Source organism: Saimiri boliviensis, chromosome 4 (genome assembly GCF_048565385.1).
Source record: "Saimiri boliviensis isolate mSaiBol1 chromosome 4, mSaiBol1.pri, whole genome shotgun sequence".
NCBI classification, from domain to species: Eukaryota; Metazoa; Chordata; class Mammalia; order Primates; family Cebidae; genus Saimiri; species Saimiri boliviensis.
This window is the reverse complement of record NC_133452.1, coordinates 121,658,143-121,685,865: the sequence shown is the minus strand read 5'-3', so window position 1 is coordinate 121,685,865 and position 27,723 is coordinate 121,658,143. Positions and strand designations below refer to the sequence as shown.

General features: G+C 32.3%; 1 protein-coding gene across 1 annotated transcript in view; it reads right to left on the bottom strand.

Moving 5' to 3' along the window:
- The window catches only part of LOC141584199 (uncharacterized), a 195,700-nt gene that overhangs the window by 128,885 nt on the left and 39,092 nt on the right, over nucleotides 1–27,723 (bottom strand). Inside the window, exon 4 of the mRNA XM_074397101.1 lies at nucleotides 13,492–13,613. Coding sequence (XP_074253202.1) covers nucleotides 13,492–13,613 — 122 coding nt within the window. The remainder of the gene's footprint in view (nucleotides 1–13,491; nucleotides 13,614–27,723) is intronic.

The window sequence follows — 27,723 nt, the reverse complement described above, 5'->3', positions numbered from 1 at the left end:
CTCTTTAGTGTTCTTTATTTGTTATACATATAAATACATAAAATGGAATTAGTTTATATCTATATATTAAAATGATTCATCATTTATAAAATGTCATACTGCATATATTTTTGAAAACAAGATAAATGTTTTAAATAATAAAAATGAATAACATTTAGTGTGAACTATATATCAAAAACTTATCTAAAACCTTGTCAACAGAATATTATTTATCACCATAACCCTATGAGACATTACTGTTGATTCTACTTTCTAGATATGGAAACTAGAATCTTGGAAATATAACATAAACTTACTTATTCCAATTCACACCAACCTTTAAAGACAGAACCAAACAACCTGCAGATACTGTGATTACAGAAGCCATATTTATTCTCCTTCTCTCCATTAAGAGAAATATAAAACATAATTTGATAGAATCATTTCCATAATAGCAGAGGAAGAACTAGTGAAAAATAAACTCTTCCATAAAAAAAAAATGTACATTGATAAATGAAGTTGAAATAAGCTGTTTCAGAACTATGTAAATGAAGTAAAGATTTGAAAATCTCAGTGTTTACGCAAAAAAATGATTGAATCTTGTAAGCCTAGTTAGCTTCGTGGTTGTAAACAACATCCCTCTCTCCCAAGCTCTTGAATGGACTTGAAATCCAATAGCATTGCAATTATAGCAACTGAGAAACCAGCAAACTAATAGCCAGTGGAGGACATAGTACAGATATGAAATTGACTGAAAAGACCCTTCCCAAGGAACATCACTATTTCATTGGTTTGACAACCCTCTGAAAAACTCCATTCTCAGGCACTGATTTTAATTGACCTTACTAAAAATTCACTCTTATATAAAATCATATATCTAGAGAATTTGTTTGAAACAATCAATGGCAATTTTTAATATTGCAGGATTTGAGGCAATAATTCCAGTTGATGCCAACTACAGGTTGACCAACATAATTAAAGATTTAAAAACTCAGGAATTAAACGTACCTAGAAGTATTTGAAAGCTACGAAAAAGTCCTCAAAAATTAGAAAACATCACAGCATGCAAGTCTATGCACAGGCCTAAGAAAGATATAAACAGCCCTATCTCTGATCTCTGACTAACCTTGAGGTTCCACACATGCAAGAAGTGAAGAATAAAGTAGAGCTGTAAACTGCCTGGCTGAGTGTTGAAGATATGTCTCAACATACACACAGAGTCCTTCAGTAAAGGCTGAGAGAAATTTTAGTTCAAAAAATCTAAGAAAAATCTCTGTCAAATTATTCATTTTACCTGATCACTAAGTTAATCAGGCAGAGACTTCAATGGCCACACATGGCAAAGAAGAATCCCAGTAAAATACTAAATAGTAGAAACAAAAATCAAAACATTAGCTACTGGGAAAGAACAGGATTTGATTTCCAGATATGTAAAGTTACATTATTTAAAATGTCAAGTTTCCAAAAAATATTACAAGAAAAAGAAAGATATGGGCAAAGAAATAAAAGATATGGGCAAAGATATGGGCAAAGATATATGCAAAGAAATAAAAACAGTTCATAGAAACTAAGTCAGCTATTAAACGTGTTGAAAGAAATAGAAACTAAATATAAACAATTAAGTAAAATAGGAGGCTGATATCTTGCCAAATAATAGGAATAAGACATTAATAAAATAAAAAACAAATAGAAATTCCAGAGTTAAAAATTATAAAAACTGAAAAGCAAATTTGCAAGAAAAATGCAACCTCCTCCATCAAAAAGTGGGTGAAGATTATGAACAGACACTTCCCAAAAGAAGACATTTATGCAGCTAACAAACATATGGAAAAAGACTGTCATCACTGGTCATTAGAGAAATGCAAATCAAAACCACAATGAGATATCATGTCACACCAGTTAGAATACAGATAATTAACAAGTCCAAAGCAACAGATGCTGGTGAGGATGTACAAAAAGAGACAAGCTTTTACACTGTTGGTGGGAATGTAAATTAGTTTAACCATTGTGAAAGACAGTGTGGTGATTCCTCAAGGTTCTGGAGATAGAAATACCATTTGACCCAGCAATCCCATTACTGGGTATATATCCAAAGGATTATAAAACATTCTACTGTAAAGACACATCTACATATGTTTACTGCAGCACTATTCACAATAGCAAAGACTTGAACCAACCCTAAAGCCCATCAACAATAGACTGGATAAAGAAAACGTGGCACATATACACCATGGAATACTATGCTGCCATAAATAAGGATGAATTCATGTCCTTTGCAGGGACATGGATGAAGCTGGAAACCATCATTCTCAGCAAACTGACACAGGAACAGAAAACCAAATACTGCATGTTCTCACTCATAAGTGGGAGTGGAACAATGAGAACACATGGACACACGGAGGGGAACATTACACACTGTGGCCTATTGGAGGTTGGTGGCTAGGGCAGAGAAAGTATTAGGAGAACTACCTAATGTAGATGATGGGTAGATGGGTGCAGCAAACCACCGTGACATGTGTATACCTATGTAACAAACCTACGTGCACATGTATCCTAGAACTTAAGGCATGTTTTAAAAAAAAGTTATTGAAAAAAATTATAAAAACAGCACATCAGCAGACTTGATTTTAGAGAAGAAAGAGTGGTGAACATAAAGATAAATTACTTAAGTTAATTGTTTCTGGCTGGGTGTGGTGTCTCACTCCTGTAATTCCAGCACTTTGGGGAGCCCCCCTGGGTGGATCATGAAGTCAGGGGTTTGAAACCAACCTGGCAGCAGAATCACTAGAACCTGGGAGGTGAAGGTTGCAGTGAGCCTAGACCGCGCCATTGGACAGCAGCCTGGGCAACACAGCAAGACCCCGTCAAACAAAAAAAAAAAAAAAAAAAAGAAAGAAAGAAAGCAGAAATTAAGGGATTTTCATATAAACAAGAACTGGAAGAATTTATAACTAGCACACTGACATATAAAAAATAGTAGAGAGTCCTTTATACTAAAATGAAAAGAAACTATAGAATCTTAATTATTCACACATAAAAATAAGTGAGATCCAGTAATGGTAACTATATTAGTAAATATTAAAACCAGTATAAATATATCTTGTTCATAATTCTTTTTACATGATTTAAAAGATGGAGCACAAAGCCATAATTATAATGGTTTGTGATAGGCTTATAATATGTAAGGAATAATTTGTATCACAATAATGAAACAAGGGAATAGAAAAAAAAGGAGCAATAGTGGAGCAATATTTTGCACATTATTAAAATTAATTTGCTATTAATGCTATTTAATTGTTTTATCTTAAGAAGTTACTTGTCATCTACAGGGCAACCATTAAAAAGTATTTTTAAAATACTAATACATAACAAGGGAATTACAGTGGTATATCAGATAAAATATCTATATAAGATAATAAGGGAGGAATGCAGGAGCAAAAGAAGAAAGGACATTGACAGACAAATGGCAGAACAGCAGATGTAAACTCTACCTTATCAGTAATTACAATAAATGTAAATTGAGTAAACATTCCTATCAAAGGACAAATAATAGCAGAATGAATGTAATGAAAATATTATTCAACTATCTACTATCTGTAAGAGATATACTTTGTATTCAAGAGTGAAAACTAAATTCATAGCAAGAGGAAAGAGGTCATAATGAAAATTAATAAAACACAGAATCAAAAAGCAATAGAATAAAACACTGAAATTTAAAAACTGGTACTTTCCAAAACTGAAAAACCACTAACTAGATTGAACAAGAACAAATAGAGAAGACCCAGATTGTGAGAATCAGAAATGAAAGAGGAGAAAACACTCTTCCAAAACTAAAAAAGGATCCAAAGAGAATACTAGACAATTACATGCCAACCAATTATACAGCCTAAATGAAATAGATAACTTTCTAGAAAGACAAAAACTACTGAAACTAACTCAAAAAGAAGTATGGCATATCAATAAACTTACAATAAGCAAAGAGACTGATTAAGTAATAAAAATGTTTTCCATAAAATAAGCATATGAGTAGATTGCTTTACCAGTGAATTTTACCAAATGTTTACAGAATAATGAACACCAATCCTTCTGCAACTGTTCTAAAATAAAAGGTGACAATTCTTGACATCTTATATGTGGCAAATATTACCCAGATACTAAATACAGTCAAAGATATCATACAACATAAAAAAATGCAGATCAATATGCCTTATGAATACAGAACCCAAATTCCTTCACCAAGTACTAGCAAATGGAATTCAGCAAAATATACAAAGAAATACACATTATGACCAATTGGGACGTGAATTAGAAATGTAAAGTTGGTTTTAAAATTTGAAAATCACTGAATATAATACATCGTATTAGGAGAATATGACAAAAATTACACATATAAATAACTTCAGTGATAGCATTTGAAAACAGTCAACAATTTTTTATAAAAATAGCAAACAAAACACTCCACAAACCAGAAACAGAAGGGAATGTCCAAAATCTGGTAAAGTGTCCATCAAAAATCCACAACTAACATCATACTTTATGGTGATAAGACTGTTTGATTTTCTTTTAAGCTCAAGGACAAGACAAAGATATGTAGTCTGTCACTTCTATTCAATATTGTACTGGAAGTTGTCAGGATACTTAAACATAAAGCAGGGAAAAATGTATCAAGACTTGAAAGGTAGGAACAAAATTATCTCTATAATCAGATATTAAAAATATCAAGGAAGCCACAATAAATTATTATAACTAATAAATAAGTTTACCAGCATTGCAAAATACATGATCAATATACAAAAATCAGTGGTGTTTCTATACACTAGAAAAGAACAATGTGAAAATGGCATTAAGACAATTCCATTTCTAATAACATAAAAAATTCAAATTTTTAAGACTAGATTTTAAGAAGTTCAAATATACATTGAAAACTATAAAATATTATTGAAATAAACTGAAGAAGATTCAATGAAATCCCTATCAAAGTTATGGCTGCCATTTTCTTCAGACAGTACAAGCTGATACTAAAATCCATATGGAAGTACAAAGATCCCAGTTTAACCAAGGAATCTTAAAACAGAAAAATAAGTTGGATCCATACTTCCGGAATTCAAACTTACTAAAACTTACAATAAGAGGATGTGGTATTAGAATGAAGATAAATAGAACAGAGAGTCCATAAATCCTTACATGTTTGCCTAATTGATTTTTTAAAAAGGCACGAAGATAATTTAATATGAAAAGAATAGCATTTTTAAGAAATTATCCTGAGACACCTGGATATTCATGTGTAGAAGAATGAGGTTGGATGCTTACCTCACACCATACACACACAAATTAACTAAATCAAAATGGATTACATCTCAAAATAAGAGCTAAAAATATGTTTCCAGAACATACAGGAATAAAATTATTGTAATCTTGAGTTAGACAACAATTTCTTAGCTATGATATGGAAAGCAAAACTGGCAAAAGATAGTAAGTCAATTGGTTGTCCTCAAAATTAAAACTGGTTTTGCCTCAAAGGACACCATGAAGAAAAAGAAAATTCACATAATGGAAGAAAATATTCGCAAATCATATTTGATAAGAGACTTGAATCCAAAATACATAAAAAATTCCTTACAACTAAAATAAAAGGTATATAACTCAATTATCAAGTGGGCAAATTTTATGTGGACAATCTCCAAAAAAGAGACACACAGGTTCACAGAGCACATCTTAAGATAAGCAACATTATTGCTTAGGGAAATGAAAACCAAATGTGTATTGACATACCACTTCACACTCACTAGAAGGGTTAAAAAGACAAACATCAACAAATATTGGCAAGGTGTGGAGAAAACACTCTCATACACTGCTGGTGGTATTGCAAAAATAGCACACTCACTTTGGAAAAGAGTTTGGAAGTTCCTCTAAAAGTTAAGCATAGAGTTACTCTGTGATCCAACAATTCCACTCCTAGTTTTATATGCAAAAGAATTGAAAATATACATCTGGGCATATATTGCACATAAATGTTTCTAACAGCATTATTCGTTAAAGTCAAAAAAGTTGAAATAATCAACATGTTTATCAGCTGAAAAATAAACAAATTTGCTCTAACTTTATGATGTAATGTTATCTGGCCGTAGAAAAGCAACCAAGTACTTACACCTGCTATGACATAAATCTTGAAAAAAATATGCTAAATGAAACCGAGTCACAAAAACATACATTGCATGATTCTAGTTATGTGAAATGTCCAGAACAGACACATCCTAGAGACAGAAAGTTGATGGGAAGTTTTAAGGGAGAAAAAGAAAGTGGTGAGAGGCTATGCTAATGGCCTGAGTTTCTTTTGGAATAATAAAAGTATTCTAAAATTAGATAGTGGTGATCGTTGTACCTCTCTATGAGTATACTAAATCTATAGATGTTCTTTCCTTATCCATGGTTTTACTTTCTGGTTTGTTACCAGCAGCCAACTATGCTCTAAAACTAGGTGAATATAGTACAATAAGACATTTTGAGAGAGAGAGAGACCACATAGACATATTTTTATTATAGTATGTTGTTATAACTTTTCTACTTAATTATTAGTTATTGTTAATCTTGTAATGTGACTAATTTATATTTCAACTTTACCATAGTAATATATAGAAAAAATCATATTTTAGATATAGATGGTCCCCAACTGGTTTGACATGATATTTTGTCTTTTCAATGGGATGAAAGCAATTCATATTCAGTAGAAACTGTACTTCAAGTGCCCTTACAATTACTGTTTTTTGCTTTCAGTGGAGTATTCAGTAAATTACATGAGATATTCCATAATTTATTATACAATAGGGTTTGTGGTTTGCTCTACTGTAAGTTAATGTAAGTTCTGCGCATGTTTAAGGAAGGCTAGGATAAGCTATAATATTCAGTAAGTTAAGTATATTAAATACTTACAAATACATTCCTGACTTACAACTTTTTTTCTCAATTTACAATAGGTTTATCAGAACATAACCCCATTGTAAGTTAAGGGATATATGTTACTTTGTATAGAGTTTGGTGCTATCTGTGAGTTTCAGACATCCACTGGGGGTCTTGGAACATATCTCCCTTGGGATAGTAAAGGGGGTCTATTGTACTGAATTGTACACTTAAAAGGATGAATTGCACAGCATGTTAATTATGTCTCAATAATTTTATTATTCAGAAAAATAACTGGGTAAGGACATTCCTAAATAGTAAGTCATCCTATTTATATGTAACATATGGAATATGCACATTATGCTCATTTCATTAATAGCATATTTAATGACTGTTCTTTTCTCTTAACAAACTAGTAAAGCCAACATGAATATAATGTTCATATTAATACATCATAATCACAAAGAAGTTCACTCAGAAAATCTGCTTCAACAGGACTATACATTTTATATCCAGAAAAAACTACAACAATATAGAAAATATGAAAATAATATATCAAAAATCTTAGGAATGATGAAATGACTAAAAGTTTGTCTTAATTTAGGTGACAAAATCTTCTGAAACCTACACAGATTTTAATCACTAGGAGTTAACAATAAGCCATATCTAGGTTATCTAGAAAGACTGATTATGTACCATGAATATTAAAATAAGGTATTTTTAATTAGGCTTTTAGATGTTGTTTATTTTATTTTCAATCTTTAAGACTACTATATCAAACGTACTACTTTTTTTAAATAAAATTAATACCATGTTGAATAATGAATTAATATTTGGGTCATCTCATTTTGTTAGATGTGTAAGAATATTTTAAACAAATAGGTGGACAAAGATAAGTGATATATTTCATACACACACATACAAACACACACATACACACACACATACAACTCATATGTATAAGACATTGTTTCAGGCAGGCGCAAATTAGCCTCTGATAACCAGGCTATTGAAGAGCTAGCCACATGCTATAATGTACGTTTAGAGCTAGGTCTGTTTTTCTGATGAACATTTCAACAGACAACTTCATAGAACATCAGTATTAAACAATGTTACTCTATGAAAATAAGACAGCATAAAAACTAGACTACATTACAGTCACATTAAATAGAGAAAAACAGGAACATTACCCAAACCAAACGACTAACAAAACAATCCCCAGTCACGGCTAATGCAAGCAATTGCTACCTCCTTTAAAAATGCTGGTTTTCACCCCTCTCTTGTCTTTTCCGCCATCCCTCTAGGTAAGACTTATTACAAACCAAATAATAAAATTCTGCTCACATCTTGACAACTTATCTAAAGCAAAACCGTACTCTTTAAAACTCTCTCCCAAAATACATGTAACAAGCTCAAGCCTGTAAGTCCTTTTTAATATCCTTTTATTTGGATATCTACATGATGTGTTTTGTCCCTTGTGGCAATGAGTTCCAAACCCAACTTTTTCTTTTTCTTTCTTTTTTTTTTTTTTTGTTTGTTTTTTTGTTTTGTTTTGTTTTGAGATGGAGTGTCCCTCTGTCACCCAGGCTGGAGTGCGGTGGTATGATCTCAGCTCAGTGCAACCTCTGCCTCCTGGGTTCAAGCGATTCTTCTGTCTCAGTCTCCCGAATAGCTGGGATTACAGGCTCATTCCACCACACCCAGTTAATTTTTTTGTATTTTTAGTAGAGACAGGGTTTCATCACATTGTTTAGGTTGGTATTGAACTCCTGACCTCATGATCTGCCCACCTCGACCTCCCAAAGTGCTGGGATTTCAGGACTGAGACACCGCATCTGGCCAAAACTCAACTTTTTCAACCTCAGTTCTGTTCCCAGTGGTGTCTGGTGACTGCCAACAGCATCAATTCGCACATACCCAAGTTATTTTAAGAAATTATAGGAAGAGCTAAATGCTAAAGAAAGGATATATCAGAGTCTCAATGATAGAGATACTAGAAAATTTATATATTATAGTTTATAATTAGTTGATGTAAGAAAAATAAAATATAGTTAACAATGAAGATTATGTTTTGGTTTATCAAAAGTTGATTATTTCCCCTACTACACAGTTGGAAAGGTTATTAACATCAATTTGTGTTCATACATCAACTTTAGTTATTGCTAAAGTCACAAAAAATATCTTGTTCTTTATATTTTTCTATATTTTTAACCAATCCTAACTACTGGCATTGTGAGTTTTTCTATGTTACCAAAATTAGTCATTTATCTTCCTTTTTGTCACCTACTATGTATCACATTATTGCCAGCTATTGTGGAATTCTTTTCAATATAGCAAACTGTCTACTGTTGAATAGTCTGCACCTTATAACCCACTTTAATCACCAAAAAATTAGAAAGATCTTGAAAAGTTTTACAGGCATGAGATAATCCAGAATTCTCAACCTTAATCACAAGGCAAAAGAGAATGTATGATTTATTTTGGAGGACATTCTGAAATAATTTTAACAATTTTCTCTGGAAAATAGTTATCTGAGTACATCTGTATGCAATTAATCTGCTCTGAACAGGCAAACGATTTAGTTATAGATTATCCATCTACATGAGAGATGCAATGTATACCAAACAAATTTAGGATTAAAAATTATTTACCAAGGGATGGCATGGTGGCTCATGCCTGTAATCCCAGCAATTTGGGAGGCTGAGGTGGGCAGATCACTTGAGATTAGGAGTTAGAGACCAGGTTAACGTGATGAAACCCCATCTCTACTAAAAATTCAAAAATTAGCCAGGCATGGTGGCAGGCAGCTGTAATCCCAGCTACTCAGGAGGCTGAGGCAGGAGAATCACTTGAACCCAGGAGGTGGAGGTTGCAGTGAGCCAAGATCACACCTCTGCACTCCAGCCTGGGCAACAGAGTGAGACTCCACTATACACACATACAAATCATTTACCAATATATAGTTGGTTATTAAGCTTTTGGAATAATAGTAGCTACTCAGAATTTCTTTTTTTGTATGTTTCATCATTTTAAAAAATATAACTTCATTTTATTTTAGATTCAGGGAGTACATGGGCAACTGTAACAAGGATATATTGCATGATGCAGGGGTTTGGGGTACAAGTGATCCCATCAACCAGGTAGTCAGCATAGTACCCACCAGTCAGGTTTTCAACCCATACTTACCTCCTCCGCTTACCCCTCTGGAAGTCCCCAGTGTTTATCATTGCCATCTTTATGTCCATAAGTACCCAGGGTTTAGCTTCCTCTTAGAAGTGAGAACATGTGATATTTGGTTTTCTGTTTCTGTATTAATTCACCTAGGATAATAGCTTCAAGCTGAATCCATGTTGCTGCAAAAAACGTGATTTTGTTCTTTATGGCTGTATAGCGGTCCATGGTGTATATGGACCACATTTCCTTTATGTAACCCAAGGTTGATAGGAACCTAGGTTAGTTCTATGTCTTTGCTATGGTGAGTAGTGCTGACATGACTATATGAGTGCATGTATCTTCTTGGTAGAATGATTTATTTTCTTTTGGATATATGCCCAGTAATGGGATTGCTGGGTGAAATGGCAGTTCTGTTGTAAGTTTTTCAGAAAACTCCAAACTGTTCCCCACAGTAGCTGAACTAATTTACATTCCCAATAACAGTGTTTAAACATGCTCTTTTCTCTAATGCCTCATGAGAATCTCTTGCTTTTTTAACATTTTGAAAATAGCAATGTTTATTTGTGTGAGTTATTATCTCACTGTGCTTTTGATTTGTATTTCTCTGATGATTAGTGACATTGAGAATTTTTTCATATGTTCATTGGCCACTTGTTAAATATGTTAGAAAGATCTCAAACTAATGATCTAATATCATACTTGGAAAAGCAGAATCATAAAAGCAAACTAATTCCAAACCTAGCAAAAGAAAATAACTAAAATCAGAACAAAACTGAACAAAACTAAGACCCCAAAATCCATGGAAAGAGTCTGTTTAAGCAAAAGTTGGGTTTTTGAAAGCATAAACAAGATTGATAAACCACTAGCTACATTAACAAAGAAAAAAAGAAGATCCAAATAAGTACAGTCAGAGACGACAAAGGTGACATTACAACTGATCCGACAGAAGTAGAAAGATTCCAAGGGGCCCTTAGGAATATCTCCACACACACAAGCTAGAAAATCTAAAAGAAATGGATAAATAACTGGTAACAGAGAACCTCCCAAAGATTGAATGAGGAAGAAATTTAAATCCTGCAAATGCCAAATTTTGAAACTGAATCAGCAATTAAAAAAAAAAAAAAAAACCTACCAACAAAATAAAGCCCCAGACAAGATGGATACATGCTAAATATTTACCAGATGTAAAAAGAAGAGCTGATATCCATTCTACTGTAACTATTCAAACAAAAATCAAGGAGAAGGAATTTCTCCCTAACTCATTATATGATGCCAGTATTGTCCAGATAGCAAAACCTGGCAAAGATACAACACAAAAAGAAAACTATGGGCCAATACATCTTGTGATCACAGATGCAAAAATCTTTCACAAAATAGTAGGAAACTAAATATGGCAGCACATGAAAAAGTTAATTTACTGAGTAAGCTTCATTTCTGGATACAAGGTTGCTTCAACATACACAAATCAATAAATGTGATTCACCCCATACACAGATTAAAAATAAAAACCACATGATGATCCCAATAGAAGTGAAAAATTCTTCTACAAAATTAAATATCATGTTAAAAACCCTAAACAGAGTAGGAGTCTAAGAAACATATCTAAAAATAATAAGAGCCATGCATGATAAACCCACAGCCAACATAATACTGAATGGGCAAAATCTACAAGCATTCCGTGGAGGGCTGGAACAAGCTCAGTCTCACAACTCCTACAGGAAGTCTAAGCCAGAGATATCAGGAAAGAGAAAGAAATAAAAAGCATTCAAATAGAAGTAGGAGGAGTCAAACTAACACTTCACTGATGATATGATTCCACACCTAGAAAATGCTGAAGACTTCACCAAAAGACTCCTGAAACTGATAATTTCAGTAACGTTTCAAAATACAAAATCAGTGTACAAAAATCAGTAACACTTCTATGCACCAATAACATTCAAGCTGAGAGCCAAATCAAGAATCCATTTACAATATGCAATCCCATTTACAACAGCGCATACTCACACACACCCCAACAACTGAGAAATACATCTAACCAAGAATGTGAAAGTTCTATACAAAGAGAACTACAAAAAAGTGCTAAACTAAATCAGTAGTGATATAAACAAATGGAAAAATATGCTGTGTTAATGGCTTGGAAGAATCCATATCATTAAAATGGCCATAATGCCCAAAGCAATTCACAGATTCAACCTATCCATCTATCAACCTATCAATGCCATTTTTCACAGAATTAGAGAAAAACTATCCTAAAATACATGTGAAACCAAAAGAAGGCTGAATATCCAACACAATCTTAGAGAAAAAAAAAAAAGCTGGAGGCATCATGTTATCTGATTTCAAACTACACTGTAAGTCTACAGTAACCAAAACAGCATGGCAGCATGGTACTAGTAAAACAACAACAACAGACACATAGAACAGTAAAACAGAATAGCAAACCCAGAAATAAACCCACATACTGACAGACATCTAATATTTGACAAATCAACAAAAATAAGCAATGTGGAGGAAGGACCTGCTGTTCATTAAAGGGTACTGGGATCATTGGCTATCCATATGCACAGGACAGAAATTGGATCCTTACCTTTTACTACATACAAAAAATTAATCCAATAAGGATTAAATATTTAAATATAAGATTTCTGACTATAAGAATCCTAGAATAAAACCTAGAAAACACTATTTTGGACATCAGCCTTAAAAAAATAAATTATGACTGAGTCCTCAAAAACCACTGCAACAAAACCAAAAACTGACAAGTTGAGATAAAGCTAAAGAACTCCTGTATAGCAAAGGAAGCTATCAACAGAGTAAACAGACAAGTAACAGAATAGGAAAAAAATACTCAAAATCTCTGCATCCAACAAATATCTAATACATTAAATCTGTAAGGAATTTATTCAACAAGGAGAAAACAACTCCATTAAGAAGTGGACGAAAGACATAAATATCAACTCAGAATTTCTATTAATACAACTGAATTATGGAATATGTGGATAATATATACTGTAAAATATTTTTTAAATTATACTAAAATAATCCAAACCATAATAATGACTAAGTAATAAATTGGAAGTTTTAATTTAGTGAACTCACTCCTTTTCTGTCATAGTGTGTTAGTTCTCATACTGTATGGAAAGGTACAAAACAATGTTAAGATGGAAAAAGCATGTTTTGAAAAAGTAAATGCATTTGTATCTTTTACCATATCTGAACATTTCATTTTCAAGTTTAAACTGGTTTATATTTTGTTGTCTTGACATCTGGTCTTCAGTATTTAAAATGACCGTGAGACTATCTTGTCAGTGAATGGCTCTTCATCTCTGGGTGGTTATTTTAATTAAATGTATCTAAAGTGAAAATAATGTCTGGATGCATTCCAAGGACATTGAGCACTCCAAGTAATTTCATGAAGAAAACTAAAAATATTTTACTCACCGATAGCTTTTGTAAAGGTCAATACAGGTGGAATTGTTCTTGCAAGGATTCATTTCACACTCATTGGATTCTTGTTCACAAAAATTTTGTTCCCAGCCAGATAGGCACACACAATGGAAGCTCTAAGGGAATATGAAATTATATATTTTAGGCTATTTCTTACAATTAAGCCTATAATGTAGAGGTTACTCCTAGCTATTTTGATCTCTCTGTCAATTTATACCTTTTTTAGTTTTATAGAGTGTCAATACTCCCCCAAAATGACTTTTACCACATTTAAAAAACTGTATGAACAATATTCTTTAGTATCTAATTCAATAAAAATTTTAAGTCAATTAATTCTACAGAAGGTATTGAAGATTTATGCATTATGTTCACAATGTAGAATTATCACCCTTATTAAATGTTTTAAAATAAAAATAGCATATTAGCAATATGGTTGATGACAGAGTATAACTAAATAATTAAGCAACTCAGCAACTAGCTCACAAATTAAAAATGTAACTATAAATAAATAAACTTTTGACAGATTTGTTGTTACAAATAAATATTTAAAATAAATAAATTCAGAACTTTTGGCCAATTAAAATCATAAAACTTTTCATGGTATTTTTCTGAAGGAGAGACTGGCCCTATGACAATGTAATTCAAAATACTAGAGAGGTAAAATTTTGCTTTCTTAGTATTGGGCAAACAAACAAACAATTTAAATTACTCTGGGAAAATACTTTCTATAAAAAATATTTTTTAAAAATAGAGCTCTTGTCAAAAATTAAAATTTGGGCTTTTGTCTGTAGAAAATCTAGATAAAGCATTATAAAAATGCTAAAATCAATGTTAACTGTTATTTAAACCTGCACTTTTCAATACAGCAGCCAAGTGTGGCTATAAAGCATTGAAACATGGGCAGTACTAATTGAGATGTGTTATAAATATAAAATACACATTGAATTTTGAAAATTTAGTATTAAAAAGGAAAGCTAAGTATCTCACTAAAATGTTTTTATTACTTACATTTGGTTGAAATACAAATCATTTTGACATAGTTAAACAAAATATATTAATTCTAGTTAATTTCATTTATGCCCTGAACTTTTTTTGTAGTGGCTACTAGAATAGTTAAATAAAAAACATGGATCTTATTTAATTTCTATTTGACAGAGGTGTGTTAGATAATGCCAACCCAGTTTCTCCATTTTTGAATAGAGCTAAGAAGTCTCTATACTTACAAGCACAATGTGAGGAGTAGGAGCCCTGAGATTACAGAATACATCTTAGTTTAATATATCTCAGCCTTCTGTACACATCTAGCACCCTGTGTATGTTTAATTAATACTGATTAAATAAACAAAAAAGAACAAATGTGATATGACCAATAACGTAAAGGCTGAAGTTAGTATCCGAAACAAAATTCAAAATGATTCTTTATCATTTTGCTGCATTTGTACAGCCATTTTTTTTTTACAAACATTACAGTGAAACATAATAACCAGAAGAAAAATAAATGAATGCCCCATGTATGTGCATTTAGGTTTCATGAGTTTAAATGTATAAGAAGTTTTACTCAGTACTATGTTTTTGTTGAACAGGGCCCGTTGTTTTTCCAAGTTTAATAACTAGTGAAAAGCACAGGAATGCAAGCCACCTTACCAACATTGCCCTTTATTCCTGACATACATATTAATTCTCCCCACAGAATATTCTCTAATAGTATTCAAGGTTTACTGGATTGTAGCAGCGTTTTTTTCATGTACTGTGCTGCCTACACTGTTAACTTCTTCCATGAGTATGGTAACATTCACAGTTTTCATTGATTGCATTTGGCTTATTTTTTTCTTTTTCATAAACATTAAAAGGGAAAATACATAAAAATTTAATATAATGATTATATTTTGTTTAATGAATATGCTATTTAAAAATGAAAGCAATTCTACAATAGTCAAGACAACATCAGCTGTGGTGAATGGGAGAAAATCATACCACTCAGTAGCATAAATGGCATATGCATAAAATCTTGGGAACATACCCATTACTTATGTTCTGAAATTTCACATATTAAAGGGTATACATTATTTCTATAGAGACAAAAGCATAAGCACACTGCTGGTTTTTATTTTGATGCCTCAATAATAGTTTGAAGCAAATTTAGTGAGTCAAAAAGTAAATCAATTTTTTTCTATTAAATCTATATATTTGTTAAAAGCTAATAATTATTAGTATTCTTAGTAATTTGATAATTAGTAGAACATTATCAATTTCAGATATCATTATTACTAAAGAATCAGGCTCAGTAACCTCCAGATAAGATGAAATATGTACCAAGAAAAAACGTGAAAGGATGAAGAAAACAGAATTTTAAAATTAAATATTTAAAAATGTAAATATAAAGAAAGAGTGGCAACTGAAAATAACCCAGAGTTCAAGAATTTTTATTCATCAGTGTCTTACTTGATTCAAAAGCATTTTCCTGAGTTTAGATATTCTTACTGCAAAAGTTTCTCATTCAACACTGAATAATTAATTCCAGTAATTTTAAATAACTGTTATTTAAATTTGCACTGTTCAGTACAGTAACTACATATTAAAGTAAAATACTATTTTTGAAAGCACACTTTGTGCCAGTTTTAATAGAAGAGGACAATATCATTAAAATGTATTTACCAAAAGGAGCAAAGGTTGGCATGATTTATTAATTTAGATCCTTATAATTTTTTTACCTCTCAGTACAAATCAGACATTACTCTTCCTACCAAATTTAGATAAAACAGTTTTATGTAGTTTGAAAATATGCATGAGACAGAAAAGACAGAAGACTATAAAAAGACAGGTCTAGTATATTGAACTCTGCAGCCAGTGAGAACAAAAATAAAGACAAAGCTGTCAAATTTGACGGTTGTAATTGCATAAAGTCTATAGTAGTTCACTTTTTCAGATCAAAAGACAGTTTGAATTTTTATCAGTAACGAATGTATTAAAGATAGGAAGCATAATTGTGAGGAAGGATTTTGAAGTTAGAGATTATGTTTGAACACTATCTCTGCTGCTTATTAAATCTCTAGACATCTAGTATATTAGTTTTCTCTTACTGCCTAACCAATTACTACAAATTCAGTGTCCTAAAACAACGTAAATGTACTGTCTCACAGTTTCAATCAGTTAGTGTGTACGTGTGAGTTACCTAAATCCTTTGCTTGGGGTCTCACCATGCTGAAATCAAGGTATTGACTGGGATGGGATCTCATCTGGGAAGCAGAGTTCTCTTCCAAGTTCAATGACTGCAGCAGAATTCATTTCATTCTGCTTGTAGGACTTAGGTCTCGACCTGTTCTTGGTAGCTACCAGGTAAGGACTACTCTCAGCATTTAGAAGGTACTCACAGGCTCTTGACACAGGACCTCCTCCTCTCACAGCACGCCAGTTTGTTTTCTTTTAAAGGACAAGAGGAGAATCTCTGCTGCTCATTCTAGCGTTGCTAAAGGCCCATCTGACTAGGGCAGCCCCATCGAGAACAACCAGGTTTGATTAAATAAAAGTCACTTATTGGGGGCCTTAATTACATTGTAAAATCTCTTTCTGCATGTAATGTAATCGCGGAAGAAACATCATATTTACAGTTTCACTCATACACAAGTGGAGGAGATTTGACAGGGCATATACAACAGGACATGGGAATCTCCAAGATCATCTTATAATTTTGTCTGTGATATCTACTAAACTACTTAATTTTTCCAAGTAACCCACTCAAGTTCTCCAAGCCTCAGGTGCCTTCATATGTAAAGTACTAACAATTTCTATTTCATAAATGAACTTAAGTCTTGCAGGCAGTAATAACAACAATATTCTTAGCCTAGTGATAAATAATTTTCACTAATTAGTAGCAGTCATTACCACTAGGCAAAACAGTCTAGACCTCACAATGTCAAGGAATAATTGGCAAAAGAACTATGACTGGATCAAAACTATTCATCTATACATTATTTATTTTTATAAACATTTAAGCCATATAATAAGAGATAACCAGACTAGGAAGAAACAAAGAAGGAGGAAGAGCAAGAGACTCTAGCAAAATGTCATTTATGAACGAAGACTCCGGTGAAGTGGACAAATATAAGAAAATAAAAAAGAGAAAAATTTATTCAAGAGGAAACCAAAAGTCATACTAAACCAACAGACATTTAAAAGTACACCAAAGGCAGAAGATCTGCTCACACAGACTCAAACAAAATTACTCCCAAGTTTTTATTTCCTCTCTTATGCCATATAGATGATGAGAAAAGAAAAACAGGAAAAATTACTCAACTTATTTTTTGAAACTACCAAAACCTAGCTACTGAAATCTGGTGAGCATATAGTAATGAATAGAAATTTAGCCAATCTTCCTAGGATCAAGAAGTTTTTTCCAAAAAACATAAATTTAGATAATCAATAAAGTAACATATTTAAAATACATTATATAATTTGAGCTGGAAATATGCCTGAAATGGAAATATGCCTCAATACCAGAAAATATTTTAGAGAAGAAAAAAAGTGGTTTTATCATTTCAGAGCAGAAAAATATTTTATAAAATTCAATAATATTCTAAAAATTTTCTTTTAGCAAATGAACACTAAATGGGAATGTACTTATATTAACAAAAACTATCTAAAAAACAATAATTTTTTTTAAACCCTGCCAAACATCCATTTACCAAAAACAAATGTAGAAACTGAGTAAAATATATTAATCATTGAATTGTTACAAGAACAACTGAAGTTGACTAGATTTTCTAAAGTTAAACAGACAAGAAGCAAGCTAAGTTAAGACTACAGTCGGCTCTGCTTTTCAAATCAAGACATTTGCCCATTTGCAATCAGATAAATAGTTGCATCTAGGTAAGCAGAAAGAAGTAGCTGGAGTTTGCAGTAACTTCTTTGAATGAAAAGAAAATAGCATTCAGCTTGGTCAAGGAGACAGGTCCTTAAAGAGAAGAACAGAGAAGTAAGCCCAAAATTTGCTAAGCCCTATTTGTTAGAGGCATTTGTTCCCTCTTAACCTTGCATTTATAGTATGAAATTACAAAAAAGCATTAGTAGTCTAGCAGTGTAAGAAAGATAAAAATTTAGGGCCTGAAATATCTAATAGTCTTGCTAAACACTTCTAGCTTTCAATGAACACAACAGAGGGAAATGTCTTGAAGAACAAACCAGCAAAAAGATCCCAGCTTAAACCATGTGAAAATCACACTTGACTAAAATGTGATCATATATTCCTATTCTGTCTGCCAGAATAAAAAATAATTAATCCTCTTTGGAAGATGGTAACATTAGATGGAGCTTCCCAATGTTTGAAACAAAGTGCCATTCAATAAAAAAGTTTCTTAAATACTGATTACCAAATGTCAAGAGATAAACTTACAGTAGAAATAGACTATTGATATATGATTATTGGATAGAAATTTTAAAACACCTATGATTAATATGCATAAAAATATAGAAGGAATTACACTAGAAAATTGAAATCTATAAAAGACACATAGAAAAACTCTGATTTTGAAAACTATAACTTGAAATTTGATAAATTAGTGCATTATATTGATATATTAAAGAGAATTAATAAACTTGCTAGCAAAAGATATACAGACAGAAATATTTATATAAAGGATATGAGTCATAAAAGAAAACAAAATAAATATAGGAACTAATGAAAACAGCCAATATTTATTTAGTTGGAGTATCACAAAAGAAGGTAGAGAAATTGGGCAAGAACAATATTTGAAAATTGCTGCCTAATAATTATCAAAAGATGGGAAAAAAAAGAGAGTATCCAAAGATTTAGAAAGCTCTCAAGATCTATGCTGGAAACATACATATAAAACTTTATTTAGATTAAAACTTCTGAAAATGAAAGACAAGTAGTAAATTATACAGGCAGCCTATGAACAAAGACAAATTATCTTCAAAGAGACACAAAGATCAAAGATCATCACTTACTTCCCAATATCAGAAGCAAGAACCCAGTGGGCCAACATCATAATAGAGTAAAAGAAAATAACTGCCAATCTAGACTTCTATACCCAGCAAAAATATGCTTCAATTATGAAAACAGAACAAACACATTTTTACAAAAACAAAACCTGAGAACCTACTGCAATGTTTAAGATTTTGGGAATTCATTGACAGATGACCAGGATTTAAATTTAGGCTCTAAGAATTATGAGTTATGCTCTCACTCACAGGTGACTGTTGAACAATGAGAACACGTGGACACAGGGAGGGGAGCATCACACACTGGGGTCTGCCAGGGGGAAACAGGGAAGGGACAGCGGAGGGTGGGGAGTTGGGGAGAGACAGCATGGGGAGAAATGCCAGATATAGGTGATGGGGAGGAAGGCAGCAAATCACACTGCCATGTGTGCACCTATGCAACAATCTTGCATGTTCTTCACATGTACCCAAAAACCTAAAATGGAACTTAAAAAAAGAATTATGAGTTATATAATTTTAAGCATGCTACTTAATTTCAAGGCACATCAGAAATAGTGTTACCTGCTTAATGAGGGTGTGAAAATTACAACACTGAGTAGAGGACATACTATAATATCTAACATAGTAAGATAATCATATATTTTAACTAAAATGTTCTGATGTACTGTGATTTGTTCAGGTAAGCAAAGCTACTTCTTAAGTCTCTGTAATTTCTGTTTCTTTTACTTTCTTCCACCTGCAATGCCTTCATCTACTTCCAACAACCCCTGACCATACTTTCCCAATTATATCCATCTCTAAAAGTCAAAACAAGTGCCACATAGTACCTGAAGCTTTGATAATTTCCCTCAGTATACCTTCTCACACTTACTGTTGTAGATTTTATGATATATTTAAAGCACATTAGTTCCTTATGCACATATAAGCTGTATTATGCTTAGTGCTTATTTTACTTCAAACTGTCTTAGTTATAACACTATGTATTGCTATAATTTCTAAAGTATAAATTCTAAGAGGGCAGAAACTTTCTCTACTTTGTTCAACAATTATCAGCAGAATAACATCTGGAATAGTGTCTAATGTTTGACTGAAAGAACAGGTACTAGCGCTTAGAACATCTATAATGATGTATTCTGGTACTAATACAGTCATGGAGAGTATTTTATTTATGATTTCTAGATATTTAATAATCTTATTTGCCTAACAAGAAAAAAGACTTTTTTAAAAGAATTCATTTAAATATTTCATTACCATCAACCAAAAGCAGTTTTAAAATGAAGATTTAAAATCCCCATTGAAAGAAAAATTGGACTGGTTCCATGTTGAAAAGTGTTTAAATATTAAAATTATTGTATTTTATTCAGTCTTAGCCACAATCTTTTTCTTACTAACATATGTGCTTTTGTGAAACTATGATTCCTGAAAATGTAGATATATATGGAAAAAAATAGAAATTTCAAATTATAGTTGCTTTCTATTATTTACATAATTCTTGAAAGAAGGACAGACTAATATTTCTTTCTTGTTTTCATAACAAAACTTTTCCAGTAAAATTTGTAGTAAATTTAACACTTGTAAAAATAAAGGGCTCCGCCTATTGACTTATCTGTTTTATTTAAATGTCACTTTATGGCTCCATTTTAATCCATAAATACTTACAGAGTTAGCTTTAGACACAAAGGTTTCCAAATACTGAATGCTGATATGCAAGTTAAAAAGCTTCTGCACAACAAAGCAAACAATCAACTTAGTAGAGACAATCCACAGAATGGGAGGAAAATATCTGTAAACTATCCATCTAACAAGGGACTTATAACCAGAATAAATAAGGATCTCAAACAATTGTATAGGAAAAAACTCTAATAATCTGATCAATAAATGGGCAAAAAATTTCAATAGACATTTATCTAAAGAAAACAGAAATGGCAAAGAAGCATATGAAAATGTGCTTAACATTATTGATTATCAGAGAAATGCACATCAAAACTACAATGAGAAACCATCTGACCTCAGTTACAATGGCTTATATCCAAAAGACAGGCAGTAACAAGTTCTGGTGAAGACATGGAGAAAAGGGAATCCATACATATTGTTGGTGTGAATGTAAATTAGCACAATCACCATGGAGAACAATTTGACATTCCTTAAAAAACTAAAATAGAGCTATCAAATGATTCAGCAATCCCTCTGCTGGGAATATACTCCCCAAAATGAAAATCAGTATGTCAAATAGATCTCTTCATGCACATGTTTGCTGCAGCATTGTTCACAATAGCCAAGATTTGGTAGCAACCTAAATGTCCATCAAAAGATGAATGGACTGAAAAGAAGCAGTACATATATACATGGAGTACTATTGAGCCATAAAGAAGAATGAGATCCTGTCATTTGCAACAGCATGGATAGAACTGGGGATCATTATGTTAAGTGAACTAAGCCAGGCACAGGAAGACAAATCAATTATTACATGTTCTCAGTTGTGAGATCTATAAATCAAAGCAATTGAATTCATTGACATAGAAGAAGTATAGTTATTAGAGGCTGCGAAGAGTAGTGGGCACCTAGGGAGATGAAGGAATGGTTAATGGATGCAAAAAAAAAAAAAAAAAAAAAAAAAAAACTAGGAAGAATGAGTAACATCTACTATTTTATAACAAGACAGGGTGACTATAGCCAGTAACAACTGTACATTCTGAAATAACTAAGAGTGTAATTGGATTAGTTATAATAAAGGATAAATCCTTGATGTGATGAAGACCTCATTCTCCATGATGTGATTATTTCACATTGCATTCCTGTATCAAAACATCTCATGCATACAATAAATATATACACCTACTATGTACCCACAGATACAAGAATAAATGTAATCTTCTTTATAAAAAAAAATAGTGCCTGTAAAAGGGGAAAAATAATATAGGCTTTTTCATCACAAAACAGAGATAAATACTAAATAAATAATAAATTTGCTTATTGTTTTAAAATATATTCATTATCTCCTTACAATAGCTCATTTCATCACCTGGTAAAATAAAATGATCACTATGAGATTAAGGAACAATCTTCACCAAAAACACATACTGTAATCAAATTGTGGTGTTTCTTAACATTTTACCTTTCATAAACATAACGATTTCTTGGCAATTGCTAAGAGGAATTCTAGGATGATTACAGTTAGATAAGCACTCATTAAAGTGTAAATAATGTAAACTGGCTTCATATTCCAGGACTCTAACAATTATTGAATGACTTGTATATCTGAAGGTGCTGGTTCCTTGGTAAGAGGACTATTTGGTCTTAGGTCTGGCCATTATGATTTTGTTGCCACCTGAAAAGTTACCTGCTTCGCAGTAGAGACCAGTATGGTAAGAAGTGGGGTATAAATACTCAGTTGTAGTTGTGCTAACCGTGAAAGCAGCAGGTGGAAAGGGAGTAGAACTATGTAAGAATACTTAGAAAAAAGTGAGAGAAGTGAGCTACAATTTCAAATATCCCTCTCATCAGCAGCAAGCTAAAATTCCATAATTCCTCAGTAATGGTTCCCAGAAGCAAACCTGTTGTTGTAAAACATATTAATTTATAAAAACAAGCCCTCCAGTCTGTGTTTTCCATTGTAGACTGTGTTATTACTGATGTAATCGCCACTCCTCTCCTCAGGATAATCTGGAAGATCAGAAGCCTAAGTATTGATTCTTTTCCTTTTTTTTTTTTTTTAAATGAATTCAGGAATGAAGGCTTCTGTTGTCATTCTAACCACAGGTACCACAAATATTTTCTACACACATTAAATCACTCATGATATTGACTTAATGTGAATGGAGACATGGGTAAAATGCCCTGGTCAGATGCCGTGGTAGTTGATTCTGGTCCCAAATGCCATGACATAGAGGCTATTAAGTATCTTAACCAATTGGTCATAATTGGTCTTAATTTTAAATCAATAAATTTTAACTCAGAGATTTTCCACTCTTTGAATTCTAAAATGATTATATTTTTATTGCCTTACAGTTTCTAAAAGAGCTAGCTAGGTATTAACAAGAACAGTCTATTTACTGTACCAAGCATTCTGACCATATGTCTAAAGTGTTCCCAGAGATTGGTTAATTCCTGATTAACAAAATTACATTGTAGAGTTTCAGCTGTGAACACAGTTAAGTAGTTTATAATTTAGTTTTGTGTGTGTGTGTGTGTGTGTGTGTGTGTGTGTGTGTGTGTGTGTTTTCAGCACATGGGCAAATGTGTGTCTAAACATGTGCAGAGAAATTTGTCTGATTGAGTCACAATGATTGATGTTTAATTCACCAAGTACATAAGCAATATTAGTCCTAATGCCTTTCAACTGAATAAAGTCAATGACAATTTTCAAGTATAGAAAAAAAGTGGAGTCTCTAAGGCTAATTTTTGACTTTCAGTTTGAAGTTTAAAAATAGTTTTCCAAACATTTTCTTCATCCTGTTAACAGTATTTATAATGAGAAGGTATCACTAAGTAATATTTACAACGAGATGGTACTAATATGAACAATAAAAGTAATCTGTGATTATGTAGAATATGGAATCAGTAGTTACTTTATAATCATATGTTATATAATCATTTTCTTATACAATAAAGGATAATTTTAAGCAACTATCTTCAAATGTTAAGACAAAAATGTTTCTGAAATAATTTTTCCTTTCATCTTTTTAAATTGCTGTCAATATTTTTTTTTACCAACGTACGACTCCGATAACTGAATACAATGTTTTATACAACTTTCTTTTTTCCAATATATATTCCAAATTAGTTTTATGTTTTCCCCTTAATTTTTTTATTTTCAGAGGAGCCAATTGTGATTCAACTTATATCCACAATTCTAAGTCTGTTCCCAAATTTCTTGATGTTACAAAGTAAATCCACGCCATCTTATGTTTGGCATTTTTTTTTTTCCTTTAAAGTTCAGGGGTATATGTGCAGGTTTGTTACATAGGTAAACTTGTACTATGGCAGTTTCTTGTACAGACTATCCTATTTACAGGTATTAAGCCTAGTACCTATTAGTTACTTTTCGTGATCCTCTCCCTACTCCCTACTCCCCCCTCCACCCTCTGATGAACCCCAGTGTGTGTTTTTCCCCGCTCTCTGTCCATGTGGTCTCATCATTTAGCTCCCATTTACACATGAGAACATGCATTATTTGGCTTTCTGTTCTTGGGTTAGTTTGCTAAAGAAAATGGCTTCCAGCTCCATCCATGTCCCTCCAAAGGACATGATTTCGTTCTTTATTACGGCTGCATACACCATAGGGTATGTGTACCACATTTTCTTTATCCAGTCCATCACTGATGGTCATTCAGGTTGATTCCATGTCTTCGCTATTCTGAACACTACCACAGCGAACATATGTGCACATGTGGCTTTATAATAGGAAAAATTATATTTGAGTATATACCCAGGAATGGGATTGCTGGGCTGAAGAGCAGTTTTGTCATTACATCTATGAGGGATTACCACACTGTCTTCCACAATGGTTGAACTAATTAACTTTGATACAGAAAGCAGCTTTTTAAGGCATGTTTCCCAAAGGAACACTTTGCTGTTGGTCAATGGTGTTGTATGTATATGTTGTTATAAACTATTAATTATTCAAATAAATTTTAATATAAGCAAATAAAATCCTATTGTGATCATCTAACTGAACAGGAATAAAGTGATCAGTTATCCTTTCTATCATTCATATACATATATATATATATATACACACTCACACAATTTATATACACATAAACTGTATACTTGTATATACATGCATATCTATGTATAATTCATTTTCCTCTTTAAAATACTCAACAGCTACACTGTTCACCTCTCAGTCATTTATAAGCTAGGAATAAGATTTTTCAAAAACTGCATGCCTCATCAGTACAAGTCCAGAGGGAATCTATAAGGCATTTTGACATATTCTGTTCATTTTATTACATCATCAATCCTCTCCCAACTCACAATCCTACCAATAGCCCTTTATAATGCTCAGCGCACCTGAGTTGCAATCCAACTTTTGTTCTGAGCTCTTATGCTATTAGGCAGTTTACTTAGCCTATCTATTTATAAAACTGGAAAAATAATAGGAAATTTTAGGGAGAAAATTTTTGAAGAGCTTTTTCTATATACGTAATACTAAAAATTCATCATAGTTTATCGATCACAATTTTATTGTTCCATTAGTATTTTAAAATTATCAATCCAGAGTTTTCATTCTTCACTTCAAGTCACCAAAAACATGACCATAAAATCCTCACATTTCCCCTAAGACATTTTATATCTTCAAAACCTCAAATTATGATATTCCATTCTTCGTCACTACCTCTTCAGTTTTTATCACTCCTAACCCTGAACCCTATTCTGGCTGCTATTCTTTTTTTCTCAGTATTTCTAAATTAGTACCTTTGCTTTATAACCACTGGTTCTCTCTTTTCACTTTTCAGTGTGAACACCATCATGAGATTACCAAAAACTACAGCACTAGTAGTATATGAGATTGTCTGAGATGCAGAGGTTTATTTTAAAGTTTATTTATCGTTATTCTAAATTGTGTTAGGAAAATAGAGCAAGTAGGCAGGGTATGGTGGCCCATGCCTGAAATCATAGCACTTTGGGAGGCCAAGGCGGGAGGATCACTTGAGCCCAGGAGTCCAAGAACAGTCTGGCAACATAAGAAGACCCCAAGTCTCTACCAAAAAAAAAAAAAGAAAAAAAGAAAAAAAAAAAAAGGTTTTCATGCTGCTGTGCCTACTCAGCAGGCTGAGGGGCTGAGGCTTGAGGGACACTTGAACCCAGGAATTTGAGGCTGCAATGAGCTGTGATCACACCATTGCACTCCAACCTAGGCAAAATAATAAGACCATGTCTCCTCCCTACCCAAAAAAAGAGAGAGAAAAAGAGAAATATAGAACAAATACACCATATTCTAAATAATTACTAAAGAATATGTATATTTTGATTTAAAAATGTTTTCAGTGGTATAAAAATATGTATCAATAACACAAATTTCTATAATTTTTATTAGCTGAATGAGGCTTAAAAATATGTGCCCTTAGTCTTATTATTGTATCTCCTTGGTTCTGTATTACTGTACTCAGGACTATTTGAATGTTAATTTCTACGTAGTTCAAAATATTTTGAACATTCATGGTAAAAGATATGCATATGAATGTGTGTGGGTGCATATATTAGTCTGTGTGCCACCCTACAGGCAATGGATTTTCTTTCTTTAGCAGAAAATCCTCTGGGTATAATAAGCTAGTATTCTTATTAGAAAGTCCACATTCTAAAGGTAGTTACTGCAAATACTTCAGTTATTTTTATATCTGACCAACACCCAATCCTTTTGCAAACAGCAAAATGTTAATTTACAAATTAGATTTCATTAGTGAAATTATTATAAAAGATATATAGACTTAGTAAATATTCTACAGCCATTCTAAGTTTCTTCTTGACCAGGATGTAGTGAGCCCTACAGTCATTAGCCATAGGAATGGCACTGTAGGTTTGATACTTTAATTATCCTTTTTTCTCCCTTTGTTCAGAGATTTCCCATTCTCGCGACTCTGAAAGATGTTAAGCTAAACCCAACAACTGGAATACTGCCAACAGTGACCTAATGTGAAACTTCCATGCAATCAATTTCTGAGACCAACAAAAGATAGAGAACAGAGATATCACTGATGCAATAAACGTGTGCACAATAGCATGACTTGGCGTATGGCTTGTTTTTGATACACTAGTGGTGGGGAAGCAAGCAACTCATACTATTTCTAACTACTGGTGGTAATAAAGACACACCAATTGGAAAATAACAATACTGTCTATGTGAAAACAGATTTTAGTTTCAATTTCCAAATTTTTAAGCACATTTTAATTCATTTTGTCAGATGAGTGCTATAGTAGTCCTCTTTAGTATGCTAAAATTTCACTGAATAATAATATACAGCACATATATAAAATGCCAACAGCAAAATATTTCTTTAGAAAATAAACTATAACTTTTAAGTTGTAATATGTAATACAGAATTATAATACATTTTCTTGTACTCTCTTTTCATTAGCTAAAACACGCATAAATACACTGCCTACTTTTAAAGAACAGGGGTTAATATTTCCTGTTAAGGATTAGAAAGCAATGGTTATCAACTGGATTTTATAAAACCTTACATCTGTAACTTCTCAACAAATTTTATCTTTTATGATTATCACTATTATATATTTTTAATAAACACATACTTTTAATAAACA